This window comes from Monodelphis domestica, chromosome 6 (assembly GCF_027887165.1).
Source record: "Monodelphis domestica isolate mMonDom1 chromosome 6, mMonDom1.pri, whole genome shotgun sequence".
Lineage (NCBI taxonomy): Eukaryota > Metazoa > Chordata > Mammalia > Didelphimorphia > Didelphidae > Monodelphis > Monodelphis domestica.
Genome location: NC_077232.1, coordinates 13,194,811 through 13,209,921, shown reverse-complemented (window position 1 = coordinate 13,209,921; position 15,111 = coordinate 13,194,811). Strand labels below are relative to the sequence as shown.

At 42.0% G+C, this 15,111-nt stretch overlaps 2 protein-coding genes across 8 annotated transcripts in view; one reads left to right on the top strand and one right to left on the bottom strand.

The window, feature by feature from the left end:
• LOC103096989 (membrane-spanning 4-domains subfamily A member 6D-like) overlaps positions 1-15,111 on the bottom strand; it is a 122,854-nt gene that overhangs the window by 84,934 nt on the left and 22,809 nt on the right. The gene's annotated exons all lie outside the window — the stretch shown is intronic.
• LOC103099226 (membrane-spanning 4-domains subfamily A member 4A-like) overlaps positions 938-15,111 on the top strand; it is a 47,167-nt gene continuing 32,993 nt past the window's right edge. For 5 of the 7 annotated variants that reach the window (XM_056801668.1, XM_056801670.1, XM_056801674.1 and 2 more), the window contains exons 1-2: positions 938-1,089; positions 5,220-7,963. In XM_056801668.1, coding sequence (XP_056657646.1) covers positions 7,808-7,963 — 156 coding nt within the window. In that variant the 5' untranslated portion in view covers positions 938-1,089; positions 5,220-7,807. The remainder of the gene's footprint in view (positions 1,090-5,219; positions 7,964-15,111) is intronic. The other 2 variants (XM_056801669.1, XM_056801671.1) reach the window with 2 other exon arrangements.

The window sequence follows — 15,111 nt, the reverse complement described above, 5'->3', positions numbered from 1 at the left end:
CAATTTCCTTATCCATAAAATGAGCTGGAGAAGGAAAAGGCAAACCACTGGCAAGAGTTTTGCCAAGAAAACCCCAAACCGGCATCACAAGGCATCAGACACAAATGACACAACTAAACAACAAAGGCTGGCACAGATCTTTTCAGGTTGCTCCATGTGACAGCATATAAGTACATATAGATGTATGTTTATACATAAAATCCACATGGATACAAAGCCAAGGGGAACAGCAGTGGTTGGAAGCAGAAGGAAAGGTTTTTATTTATCTGTCTATTCATTCATCCATCTATCCATCTATATCTCTCTATCTCTATCTCTTTCTCCCTCCGTCAGTCCGTCCATCCATCTCTATCATCTCTCCATCCATCCATCCGTCTGTCCGTTCCTCCATTTATTTAGGTTTCGGATTGAGACTAGCCAAAGGTCGGTGTCCCCTGCCCAGCTGCCAGCTCTCGTACTCTGGAATGTCAGCAGTGGGTCAGGGTCGGGCCGGGCCGGTCCATTACAGGGAACGCTGCGTCCAGAGCAATAAAACGGCGTTCCATTCATCCAGCTTTTTCCTCGGTTTGCCTTCTCCCCCTCTTCCCGAGCAGCCCCACAGCCTCTGGGCACGGTCGTCTTGGCGTCCCAGGTTCCAGCGGCCTCGCCAGGAGTTCCTGGAACCTGTCCCGGTGTGGGGATCAGTGCCAGTGCCGGTGCCAGTGCTGGTGCTGGCGCTCCCGATGGTGCTGCCTGTAGTCACCTCCCGACCTCCTAGTGTGGGCCGCACACTGAACCACAGACTCCTCCATCTCGCGACCAGAAGCCCCTGCAACCCTCCAAGCTTCAAGAGTGGCAGTAGGCGGGGCCCCGTGGCCCGGGCGTAACGTGGCGCCGACGACGTCTCCTGTCTCCTCGGCTGCGGCTCCGCCCACGTCCCCGGCCGCACGCTCTTGCGTGGTGTGTGAGCCGCAGCCTCAGGGCTCCCGGAAGGTCCCCGCCTCCGTGTCCGGTGTCTGACCTGAGAGGCGAAGCCTCCGCTCTGCTTTAGAGGAATGGGGAGAAAAACCGCGGGAGAGGAGAGACGCCTGACGGAGCCAGCTCGAGGAGGTGAGCCAGCAGGACGGCCGGGCCCATGGCTCGCGCCCTTTGGATTCGGTTCTAAAATGCTTCTGAGCGCCTGACGGGGGAATTTTCCGCGGGAATATCTGCCCGGTAGAAAGCCTCCATCCCAGAAATCGAGGCATTGAGTTACAGTTTTGTTGGTTGTTTAGACTTAATGATAATTAATAATAATAAAAGTAATGAATAAGTAATGCAGATTTCACTTTAAAGTGTATGGGCAAACAATCCCCCCCCTCCCCCCCAAGAAGTCAAACATTTACTTGCACCACTTTGTTACTTGCACCACTTTGTAGCATCCTATAAGTATTGCTGGAGGGCAGGGGGCAGGGAAAAGCTGAAAGAATGAAAACAGGGGGAAGTGGATTGAGAGCCAGGCCTAGAGACAGGAGGTCCTAGGTTCAAATTTGACCTCAGACACTTTCCAGCTGTGTGACCCTGGGCAAGTCACTTGACCCCCATTGCCTAGCCCTTCCCACTCTTCTGCCTTGGAGTCAATACACAGTATTGACTCCAAGTTGGAAGGTGAGGGTTTAAAAAAAAAAAAGAATGAAAACATCTCCTGAATGGAAGCCTAGTTGCTGCAGGTTCTAAACTACCCTCCTCCTCCTCATTGTTATTCTTATTAAGGCTTTTATGTAGAGAGAAGCTTGTCAATCACTCCGAGAACCCTAAAGTCCTTCCAGATCAAATTTTCCCCCCATCTTACACTTATGAAATTCATTTTTTGAAATCTAAGTACAAGATGTTACTATTGTCCCTACTGGATTTCATTGGACTGGATTCGGCCCAGTGTTCAGGCTTGTCAAGGTCCCAAGGGACATTACGATTTCTCCCAGCTTTGTGTCATCTGCAGATCTGATGAGTGCAAAACACATACCTATGTCTTTATCTGAGTCACTGACAGAAAAATAAAATGATTCAGGACCAAGCATGGATCTCTAGGAACTCCTCTGGAAGACCTCCTGTCACCTGGATAATGAAGATGAAGACTGAAAAAAGATCATTAGATTTTCAGAGAGCAGTTTCAGATGAGCTCAAAAGCCAGACTGCAGAGTTAAAAAGAAAATGAGAGGCAAGGGAAGAGGCACTTCATGTAAATGGTCTTCTCAAGTAGGTTAGAGAGGAAAGTTTATTCTGTATGGACAGAAATTGTACTGACTACTTTATAGATGTAAAAGTCATTCGGAGAAACTTGTGTTGTTGAAAAGAACTTATTCTAGAATTTGAATTTGGGAATCCTTCAAATCACATTTATTTTAATAGCAGCAAGAAATTATATTACACACACAAGAAGTTTTTTTAAAGTGGTTAATCTGTGCATGGGATTAATGAGATAAGTGCTAAGAATTTATGTTTTACAAAAGAGGAAATTTTTAAACGATGTTGTTTTAATCAAGGTTATATGTATTGTTTTTAAATGTGCAAAATGCAAAATGCATAGGAAGGAATTTGTAATCTAGAAATGAACATGTATGTATTCAGATACCAAATGCTGGAAATGAGTAATGCTGAGTGAATGCTAAATATGTCTGCATTATATTATGAAGAGGATTAAGTTTTCCACCTAAATAGGTTAAGGGTATATGACATACAACCTGTATGCCCTGAACAAGATAAATTCAACCAGCCCTGTAATCGAGAGGGCTTTTCATGAGGATTAAATACAGTCAAGCTTCAGGTATATCAGAGAGGTCAGGCTGGAACGCCAGGTAACATGTAGCCAGGGAAAGGTGATTAAGTACATGTGAAAGGAAATAACTTCATATCTTATAACCTAGCTAGAGAAGTTAATAATTGGATTTGGGGGTATCTGGATTCATTTTATGAAGTGCTCCATTTCAATGAGAGTAATGAATAGAGATACTAGTTGATATTAAGATACAACAAATTATAAATTGGAATTTAATCAAGTATGTAGCAATATTGTGAGCTACAAGAAAACTAAACAGGAGGATCTAAATGCTTTGTACTTCAGTTTGGTTACACACTGAAAGATTGCTAGAGAACTTAATCACAGTTATTTGGAAGTTGGGAAGTTCAAACTAAAAATTTACTGAGAGTAAATTATTATGAAAGAGGTTTGATAAATTCAAACTTTTAAATTGAAGTACGCTCACTTGTTAAAGAAGGATGGGATAAGGCTGTTAAGGAATAAATCTAAATTGAGCCAAGGAGCCTTCGGATAACTTGCTCAGAAACTATTAACCCCTTCCTTGCACACAGGAAGGAGAAGGAAGTGCTTATAATTATTCTACACTGATACTTATGATCTGACTTAGGGGCCTCAAAGAGTTAACAACCGCTGTGTGATAGAACTTAAAGATGAGTGTATCTTAATTGTAGAAACGGAGGGTTTAAGGTGCTCAAGCAAGCAAATATTGCCAGCCCTGGCTGACCAAAAAAAGATTGTTTGCAGTTGTGGAATCTCACTACAAACATTCCAGGTCCAGAATGATAAAATGAGTTAAGTGATATGTAATTGATAAAGTGACCTCATACGAGTTCTGGGGATTGTTGGTTGATATTTTGGTTACATTGTTCATCTGTATCAGGATATATGTGGCAAACAATAACCAAAGAATAGGTAGGGTGTTAAAAATGACATCTATGTGAAATGCTTGCTCAGAAATTTATGATTATTATGTGAATGGCTGCTAAAATGTGTTTAAATATTATTTGGATGTAAACAAAACCTTATTGTAAACCTGACTCTACCATATATTTTGTTACCTCAGTCTACCAATTTGTGCTCTGAACTGAAATTTATGGTTGAGCTCTATGCTAAAGACTGTTCAATGATGTCATCTTTTAAATCAGAATTCTTTTGGGTTACCGATTAGCAGTTGAAGTGATACCAGGGGGCTGGTTGTTTGGCTTATGATGGTAAAAGCATGATAGAGAAAGTGGGGAGGTATGATGGGTTTGAATTTGGTAGGAGGGGACTTTGATTTAAGGTCCATAAAGCTTTCGTATGTGGGTTTGTAAAGGAAGGATGGACGGTGTGTTCTGCTTTTAAGCAGAGGGTTTTGAAGACAGAAAGGGAGAGAGAAGGTGAAAGGGAAAAGATGAATGTTCTGCTCTCACAATTGGCTCTTTAACTTAGGGAGAATATATAACGTAATGTATGTGGGAAAATCACCCATGATTCTTTCATTTCTCTGGACAGTTACCCTGAAGTGATTCCTGCATGACCTTGTCTCAGTCTGTCAGATGGCCTAGGTCCAGGAGAGGATACAGCCCTGGTTTATAGGGAACCACTTAATTCAGCACTCATGTGACTACACCTGATGTGTAAATACATGGAAATAATTGAGTGATCAGCCTTGTAGGGATATTAAAGGCTTGTTTGGGGGTGTGGAGAGTTGTTCCTGGATTGCTGATAAGCAAATTTCTCTCAGCTGAAATGGGGGAAAACTTGTCTTTTAAGGAAAAAGAAGGCTTCTGGGACCCAGTGGCAAGGGCTCTAAGGAGAGAAAAAGTCCTACGATGGCTATAGAGAAGGCAGCCCAAGGCTCACTTTGGACTGAATTTTCCTGACCATCCTCGAGTGGAACAACAGTGGCAAGTGACAGCCTTGCTTGGGGTGTCTTTTGTGACTTGGAGATATTTCCCTTTCAGGGCCTTCTTCCTTCGTGACAATTCCCATGATCAGCACATAATGCAAATGGTGATATTAAAGTTTCCATTTCCTCAAACAACCCTAATCATTGGGAATTCTCAAATTGTTAGGAACATGCTTTGAGAAATAGGTGGAGTGTATTCCTAGATGGCATGTATTTGTAGCCTTAATTTACCACAGTTGAGGTTTGGTTCTTGAGCTTAGGAAGAGCTCACAGCCTTCTTGGTTTCCCCCAGCCTCTGGGGTAAGGAAATACATCTGTAAGATATTGTTACTCCAGTGTTTATAGATGTGATAGTTAATGTGTACTTTGCAATGGGATATTCTTTAACAGAAACGTCACATACCAGCTCTGCAAACAACTCAGGAAGGGATCTGTTCCTGTCAGAAGATGATTTCTGAGGATGAAGTCTGTTGGTTAAGATAGCCAAATGCAAATGTGTGATGTTCATTGCTATTGTATTAATGTCCTGTTCCTATCTGCTATTTGCCCCAGTACCCTTCTCTCTTAGGGGCTGACTTCCCCTTGTGACCGGTCTGCCAATCGAGGGAAGGAGTGTCAGGACACCCTTCAGATCTCCAGGCAGTTCTCCACCGACCTGAGACCCTGGAATCCACTGAGGACACGCCCCTGAAGACACTGTCTGCAGCCTTCCCTCCCCCTCGTATTCCCCTCCCTCTCTCTCCTACACATAGGTAGGGACAGCTCTACACCCATGCTCAGCACTGAAGAAACTACAGAAGATCTGGACCTCCGCCCTTTTCCCCTTAGACATTTGGAGAGGGGAGGGGATGGGATGGCAGGGGGCACTGAACCAGGTGGGGCCTGAGACTCTGGCCCTCCGGGAGGCTGTGTGGTTCCCCTATGGATGGCTGGGCTGGCCAGATGGCACGACTCACCAGAAGCAGTGGGGAGACAGCTAGCAAAAGGAATACATGACCCACTCGCTTCCATTACTTCACTTTCTCCCCCGGCTCTTGGTTTCCCCTCCCTTGTCACAGAGTATCCCTCAACTGGGAAATACCTTATCCCACCCGCAGGAGCGCCCTGGCTGTGCCCCCGTTCTGGCCTACAGCCCTGTGTCTCCCCCAGCTCCCTCACTGCCCGCTGCACCCCCTCACAATAGTGCCCCAAGTGACCTGCTATGCCAAGCAGGACCTCCTCTTCCTTAAGGAGGGGGCCTCTGTGCAGCCTTGGGCGAGGAGTGCTGCCTCTATGTTAACCACTCAGGGATTATTAGGGACTCCCTGAGCAAGCTACGAGAAGGTCTAGAAGCCCTGACTGGAGGAGGGGGAAACTGCCGGCCCCTGATACGCCGACCCTTTCTCCCTAGTCACGTCCCTCATAGGACCCCTCATAATCTTAACCCTACTCTTGACATTTGGCCCCTGTATCTTTAACCGCCTTGTTTGGCTCATAAAAGACTGACTAGATGCCATCCAGGTACTGGCCATTCGACAACAGTACAGACCCCTAGCCGAGAGCCACGAGCTGCCCCAGTGGGTGGGCCTAACCACTGCCCCCTAAAAGAAAAAGGAGTTGGGAATGAGGGAGGCCGGAAAATGGCCAGACTTGAGGGCCTAACAAGCTGACCTGTCAGAACCGTAAATATACCAAATCCTAGCAGGAAGGCCTAATGAGCTGGTCAGCCTTGAGAAACTTATCAGAACCGTAAATATGCCAAACCTCCAGCTGCAGTAGGTACCAGATAAAGGCCAGGAGGACCCCAACAAATATGTCAAACAACAGGTCAGGGGGACCCCAACAATATAGAATTGTCAAAGCTCCAAGAATAGTAGGAAGCAGATAAGGGCCATACGTGCAGGCAAAATTCCAAGGATGGTAAAGTACCTACAGAAAAGTATAAAAAGCCCAGCCTGTCAGAAGCAACTCGGAACTCTGATGATAGAGGTTCCCACTGATGCGCGTATCAGTTCAATAAATGGCCTTTCTCTGCCAGTTTACATTGTTTGTGGACTTCCATGGTGGTGGGTGAAATCCTGGACCTTAACAATTCAAGTTTTCTTAATCCCTAGGTAAGCTATTTCCACACCATTCTCTTTATTTATTGGTATAGTAATTCAGTCAAAAAAGGAACTATATAACTCTGGATATGATTTCCCTCTTTGGCTATCACAGATTCTACAGTGGCAAACATCCTATCTTCCAAAATTGTCAGAATCAGAGTCAAAATGATAAATACCTCTGCTTGTGTCCTCCATCAACTGAAACATGAAATTAAAAACAAGGCACAAGAATACATTAACTGCTCTATTTTTTTTTTAAGAGAAAGCAGAAAAGAGCTGGGCATTGGGTTTCCTACACACCAAATACAATCTCTCTGGGGAGTTTAATCATAAATATGGTGTGCATTCTTTGAACAGTTCTATGAGTTCAGAGAATATCCCCTTGGGAATGAGCCAGTAGTCTTACTTCTTTTCTTATTCCATTGACCCAATCTCCATTCCTGCCAGTTTATTGTCTGATATTTCTCCTTCCTTTTGTGACTAAACTCCAAGAGAAGGCCAGCATTCCCTTTCCTCCCCTTTTCTTCTTAGTTCTACAGATTGGCCTCTGGGGTCATGCTCTCTCCAAAGTGACTAATGATCTCTTAATTCCCAAGGCTAAATGCCTTTTTTCAATCCTTCTTCTTGACCTCTTTGTAGCCTCTGACATTGTTGATCAGCTTCTCTCTGGGTTTTGGTGACTCAACGCTCTCTTAGTTAAATTCAAAATGTACTTTTAAAAAATAACAAACCCCATAAGGTAGAAGTTCATGGGTTCCCATTTAAGCCTCTTACATGTCCTTTGTATCTAGAAATGTTCATGGCTTTGATGATGTCAAATTCATAAGAAAAAAAATAAAAATGAATGGCTAACAAGAGATGAAGAAACCTGGAGGTTCCTTCTAGCTCCATGTCTCCATGACTCTGTAGTTCCATGACTCTATGACCCCATAATTCTATGATTTTAGGATTCTAATAGAAAGCAGAGGAATAACTGAGCACCCCAGAGGAGAAGCAGAATGTGACATTTGCAGGGAGACTTGTCGGCTTGGATTCTTAGTAGACCTCTGCCTCAGAATGAATTCCAACATCATGGAGTCAAAGCCCAGGCCCAAAGAAAAGATAAAGAGGCTTCTTAATCCTTGCCATAGAGGCAGGCTAAAAATGGCTACAGCTTATAAATCTCAAGCTTTCATGCTAAGTTTGCTTAAAGGGGATCCAAAGATGATGGGGGTAAGTCAGATCTGTCCCACCTATTACTCAAGAGGATGATCAGTCCTTTTGGTCTTTTAGGTCTGCATGACTGTAGGTTGAGGGTTTCAGGCTGGCAGATGATGGGATCCCAGAGAAGAGACTAAGTAGAAGAGTAAAAAATATCCTCATAGACTATCCATGAGCCATTCAAACTTTAACCCTAATCCTCTGTTTTCTAACCATCAGATAGTTAATTGATTAAAAAACAAAGAAAAACAACAACAAATGGCCAGTGTTGAAGTTTATGGTAAAAACCAAAAACCTTCCCTGAGTTTAGAGACTACTTCTTGCATGAGGACAGACCCTATAGCGTCAAATGGCAACTCTTAACAGAAGAATATGGCTGGCCAGCTCCCGGCTCTCTGTGCAGAGAGGCATTAGCCTGTAGAAGGTACAGACTTGACCTCAAATCTTGTCCCTTTCCGTGGTAAAAGAAACTACGTGATCAGTCCACAAACATTTTTTTAAGCACCAGCTATGCACCAGACAATGTGCTAAGCTCTGAGAACACAGACAAAAATTCCTGTCCTTGAGGAATTTAGGATTTAAAGGGGGAGATGACATTCATCTCTAAGTATTTACCAAATACTAGTAATACAGCTTGGGGAAGGAGGATCAGTTAACTTCTCAGGTAGGAGACTGAACTTTAGCTAAGTTTTAAAGGCAGTCAGGAATGCCAAGGGGTAGCTAGAGATGAAAGGGGCAAAGGAATCAAAACAGAAGATGGAATGTCATATGTGAGGAATGACAAATAATTCAGTGTGCCTGGATCATAGAATGTGTAGAGGGGAATAATGTGTAAAAAGATTGTCAGGAAAGCAAATGATCATGTTGAGGAGAATTTCAATGAAAAAGAAATTCATATTTGACCCAAAGGTCATATGGAGTCACTCAGATGTATTAGGCAAGGGGTGATAGGATCAGACCCTCAATTTACAAAAGCCATTTTGGCAGCTAATAAGTGAAGGAAGGAGGGAAGTAATGGAGAGACTTATGGTCTCATTGGAATGGCTCTGGGGAGACATGAGAGGGCCTGAACTGGTGTGATGGGCTTTGAGCTTTGTGAATAGAGAGAAGAGAAGTTATGGGGCAAAGAATGACAAGATTTGGCCACCGATTGGATAATATGAAGTGATAAGGATAGCTCTTCTGAATTGTCATGGAATGGGCTAGAAGTAGGTTTGGGAGCAAGGAAGGGAATAATCTTGGCTGGCCAACCCTACTACAGAATATTCCACATTTCATTGGGAACATTTGGGTTCTTAGAAAGGGTATTTAAAATGATTACCCAGAGAATACATGAGCATTCACTCAACATCTTTTCCCAGAAAAAAATATCAGATGGTCCTGCCACTATGGTATGCTCCCTTCTTCTCCCCCATCCCACCTCACAGTCTTCTGTCTTATTACATGAAGCTTATCTCAACGTTTCTATAACCTTGGCCAAGGGACAGAGCCCAAAGGCAAAGGGAAGGCTGGCCTTGGTGGAGACAGGGGTTCTAAGAGGCAGAAGGATCCACTCAACAGCTAAGTGATTTTGGATTCATCACATCATTTAGGTTCCCTCTACATAAAGCTGTCAACATGGAATCTAGAAGTCCCCAAACTTGTAGCGTTGTTGCTATGTGAGCTCAGGTCCTCAGTATTTATCTTTTTTTTCTAGATTTATTTATTTTTTTAGATTTTTTTTTTGTTTTGGTGCCTAGTATCTACCACTCCCCAGTACATTATTTATTATTTTAAACATTCTTGTCTTTTTCAATTTTGAGTTCCAAATTCTCTCCCACTCACTGAGAAGGCAAGCAATATGATATCAGTTGTAGTAGTGGTATTGCTGAGTCAAAAGGTATCCAGTTTTATATCCCTTTGACATGGTTCTAAATTGTTCTCTAGTATGGGTGGACCAATTCACTACTCCAATAGCTGTTCATTAGTGTACCTGTTTTCCCTTCATCCTCTCTAGCACTTGTCATTTCTGATAGGTGATACCTTACAATTGCTTTAATTTGCATTTCTTTGATCAATAGTGATATAAATATTTTTTCATATGACAATAGCTAGCTTTGGTTTCTTCCTTTGAAACTGCCTTTTTATATTTCTTGACCATTTTTCAACTGGGAAATAGCTATTATTTTCATAAATTTGACTCAGTTCTATTCAGTGTGTGTATTTGAGAAATTAGGCCTTCATCAGAGAAATGTTCTAAAATTTTTTAGTATTCCTTTATAATCTATGGAATCTTTTAGCATACTTTAGTTTTCTTGATTATTCCTTTTAATAGTTCTATTTTTGCTTTTGCTTTATCTAAGATCATGATTTCTACTCTGCTTTGTTTACTTCAGCTGAAGCATATGAGATTCTACTCCAACCCTTTTTTTTTTTCTTTTAAACTTTGTGTGTCTTTCTGATTCAAATATGTCTCTTAAAGGACACATAGATGGATTCTGGTTTCTAATCCATTTTGCTATCTGCTTCCATTTTATGGGTGAGCTCATTCCATTCAGATTCACAGTTATTGTGTTTCTCTTCATCCTATTTTCTTCCTCTTCTGCTCTCTTTTTATTCTGCCCCTCTTCAAAAGACTATTTTGCTTCTAACCATTGCTTCCCTTATTAATTCACCCTCATTTTTATGAACCCCTCCTTTCCCTTTTCCTCTTCCCCTCTTATTTCCCCACCAAGTAAGTTATATCTCTATACACAACTGAGTGTGCGTGTGTGTATGGAGTATACATATATGCATGCATATTTGTACACACATTTTTTCCCTTCATCTTTGAATGAATTCCAATGAAAGTCACGTTAAAGAATTACCTGCTACTCCCCATCCATTTCCTCTGTTTTAAAATCTTTTGTGTGAGAAAAATGTCCCCATTCTAAGCTCTCCCTACCCCCTTCTCCAAGTGCCCCTTTCTCAGTCATTTTTATTTTTTTGGAGATCATTGCAACATGATTGACTCACCCATGACTTCTATGTAAATTCCTTAAATGTCCTAATATATATGATAAAGCTCTTTGGAGTTACATGTATCATCTTCCCCTATAGGAATGTAAGTGGTTTAACTTAATTGAGTCTCTTATTATTACTCTTGCATATTTATCTTTTTTGTTCTCTGGATCTCATATTTGAATGTCACATTTTCTATTTCATGCTGGTATTTTTATCGGGAATACTTGAAAATCCTATACTTTATTACATACCCATTTTTTCCCCAAGAGGTTACACAGGTTTTCTGAATAAATTATTTTTGGTTGTAAGTCAGCTTCTTTGCCTTTTGGAATATCATATTCCAAGCCCTTTGTTCCTTTAATGTGGAAGCTACTACATCATGTATGGTCTTAACTATAGTTCCATAGTATGGAACTTAACTATGGCTCCATAGTATCAGAGTTGTTTCTTTCTGGCCCTTTGAAGTATTTTTTTCTTTAACCTGAGAACTCTGGCTTCTAGCTATAAAATAATTTCTGGAAGTTTTCATTTTGGGATCTTTTTCAGATGATCAGTGAACTCTTTTGATTTCTATTTTGCCCTCCTAAGGGAAGATATTGGGCCATTTTCCTGGATAATTTTTCAAATATGACGTCTATGTTCCTTCTTTAACCATGATTTTCAGGTAGTCTAGTAATTCTTAAATGATCTCTCCTTGATCTGTTTTAGAGGTCAGTTGTTTTTCTGATGAGATATTTTGCATTTCTCTTTTTTTTTCATTCTTTTGACTTTATTTTCACTGTTTCTTGATGTCTCATATAGCTTCTACTTGCTCAGTTATAATTTTTAAGAAATTATTTTCTTCAGCGAGTTTCTGTAACTCCTTTTTGGTTTAGCAAATTTTACTTTTTAAGAAGTTGCTTCAGTGGGCTTTTGTATCTTTTTTACCATGTGGCCAATTCTGTCCTGTAAGGTGTTGTTTTCTTCAGTATTTCTGTGTGTATTTCTTTTACCAAACTGTTCATTCTCTTTTCATAATTATCTTTCATCACTCATTTTCCCCCCATTTTTCTCCTACTATTCTTATCTTTTTCTTTAACTCTCCTGGGAATTATTAATAGATTTGGGTCCAGTTAGCATTTTTCTTTGAGGCTTTGTTTGTGGCTGTTTTCACAATGTTGTCATCTTCTGAATTTGTGTTTTGGTCTTTCCTGGCATTAGAGTAGCTTTTTTGTTGTCAAATTTTCTTTTTGTTGTTTGATCATTTTTTCCAGCCTATTTTCAGGTTAGAGTTGAGCTTACCTGAGCATGGAGAGGCACTGTTCCAAGATTCAGGCTTTTTTGTGTTGCTGTTTTCAGGTTATTTCTAGCGCTCTACAATTTTTTAGTGCTTTGAAAGTGATATAAGTGTGGTTGCTGCTCTCTTCTGCTCTGCACGCCAGTCCCTTGTAGCCACAAGCACTAGGGCTTCTCTTTGCTTTGAAACTATGACCAGGATTTCTGTTCCTTTGTGAACATCCACCAGTGCCCCTCTTCACCCTAGAACTATGACCTACAACTCCATATAGGCAGTAGTTACTAGTCAGTGCCAACACCCAGTGTCAGCAATAAGTCCCTTGTCATCTCTTCTTCATCAGTTATCCAATTACCTTCCTGTCTTTGGGATGAGAGTTCCTGAAGTTCCTCCTGCTATTACAGTCTCTGTTGCTCCCACCCTGTGTGTGAGCTTAGAACAGGCCTCCACCCTGAGGCTACAGACTTCTCCTGCTGACTTCCTAAGTTTTTTTTATGCTGGAAAAATGTCTGACCTTTTTTGTTGGCTCTGCCACCCCAAAATTTGATTTAAGGTATTATTAAAAGTTGTTTGGAGGGGAATGTTGGGAGAATGTGATGGCTGCCCCTTATCTGTCATCTTTGCCCTTTACTATCCCTTGCCTAGCCTGTTGAAATAGTATAAGGAAACTGTTTTACTTCCTGCTTTCTTTCTCTCCTTAATCAAGCGATATTGATAAATAAATAATCAAATGTGATCTCCACTAGAGACTAACCTAGTGCTTTGAGAACATAGTTCTGCCTACTTTGTCCTTGCACTCAGAAATCTTATTATCTATTATAAAATAAAAACTCCTTGTCCTGGGGGCACTTAAAGCCCCTATTATGGCATACCCAACACTACTCTTATATTATTTGCCTTCTGTATTCTCCATTCTGATCAAATTGGATTGCTTTATGTTGCCTTCTCTTAGAAATTACTTTTCATTAGTTGCATTTAATTACTTGGACAGCTAGTTTAATTACTTGGGCAAGTAGATAGAGTGCCAAGCTTGAAGTCAAGAAGACTCATCTTCTTGAATTCAAATCCAGCCTCAGGCACTTTACTGTGTGACCATCTGCAAGTCACTTGACCCCATTTGCCTTTATTTCCTCATCTATAAAATGAGCTGGAGAAGGAAATGGGAAAAGCACCCCAATGTCTTTGCCATGAAAACTCCCAGTGGAGTCTCAAAGGATTGGACATGACTGAAAAACTACAGATTTAATTATTTATGACAATGCCATATTCATCTGTATCCACTCAGAGAGGACCAAAAGGACATTCCCATGTCAGGATCACCATACAATGTGTCTGACTGTGGCTGACCAGCTCAATATGAGCTCAGAAGGCTCTCCCACAGGTCAGACACAGAGAGCCTGGATGAAGAATCGAGGTGGAGATGTCTCTAAGTTTGCATGTCTCCTGTGTCTTTGGAGCTGCTACAGTTCTGCTTTGCTCACCGAGAACAGTGCTCTCTTTGATGTGGGTACATCATGTAGGAGGGTCCTGTGCTAGGACAGTCCTGTGCCAGTGGCGGCTGAGGCTCCAGATCAATAGCAAAGCTCTTCAAAGAATCTTTGATGGTGTCCTCATTGTGCTTCTTCTGACCTCCTTGTGTCTTGACCTCATTGGCTTTGGGCAAGTTCACTGTAGAAGTCTCTTAGGTCAGACCATATGGCCAACCCACCAGAGTTGCACTCTCGGCAGTAGAGTTGGGATGCTTGTTGGGGCAGCTGGAGAGAGGACCTTGGTGTTTGCTAGCTCATTTTGCCAGAGGATCTTCAGAATCTTCCTAAGATAATTTAAAAGCTAACAATTCCATTTCCTGGCATGGTGGTGAAAGACTCTCCAGGTTTCACAGGCACACAACAATGAGATCAACACATTGGCTTTTTGGTACTTGAGTTTGGTGGTCAGTCTAATACTGCACCTCTCCCATACTTTCCTTCTTCCCAAACACTGAGCTAGCTCTGGCAATGCCCTATGTCAACCTCACCATCTATTTGTACAGCCCTGGAAGGTATACTGCCAAGGTGGGAATCAAGGTGGCTCAGTGGATGGAGAGCCAGGCCTAGAGAAGGGAAGTCCTAGATTCAAATCTGACCTAAGACACTTCCTAGCTATATGATGCCAGGCAAGTCACTTAACCTCCATTGCCTAGCCCCATGATGGTGAACATATGACATGGATGCCAAAGAGGGCATGTAGAGATCTCTGTGGGCATTCACGCTATCACTTGCCAGAGTTAGTTACTAGAAAGGCAGAGGGACTTGGGCAGAGCTGCTCACCTTCCCCTCTCTACTGCACCTCTCTACCCCTCTGCCCAACAGCCCAGAGAAAGTGCTTTCTCTTTCTCCTACCCCTGTCTGGGATAAGATAATGCAGGGGGAAGGGGGGAGAAAGGAAGGGGGAAGAGGGGAGGGGAGGGGAGGCACAGAAGCCAGATTGGGGGGGGGGGGGACATATGGTACAGTGTCTAAAAGGTTTGCCCTCACTGACCTAGCCCTTCCTGCTCTACACAGTATTTAGTCTAAGACAGAAAGCAAGGGTCTTAAAAAAAAATTATACTGCCAAAGTAAGTGAACTCATCCACAATATTTAAGTTTTCTCCATTTGCTGTAACTGATGGTTCAACATATGGATAGTGTGATACTGGCTGATGTAAAACCTCTGTTTTCTTGATGTTAATTGTCAGGTCAGAATGAGTACAAGTGTGTAAGAGTTAAAATGGTTGAGGTTAAAAACTGTAGTGAGTAAATAGTGGAAGATAGATATGAGTGGGTAAGTAAATTTGTGACCGCAGAAAATATGTTTCACTACAGTGTCTTGATTTTAAATCAATATATAAGGTGGTTGCCAGGGAAATATTCCCAATTATGAATAT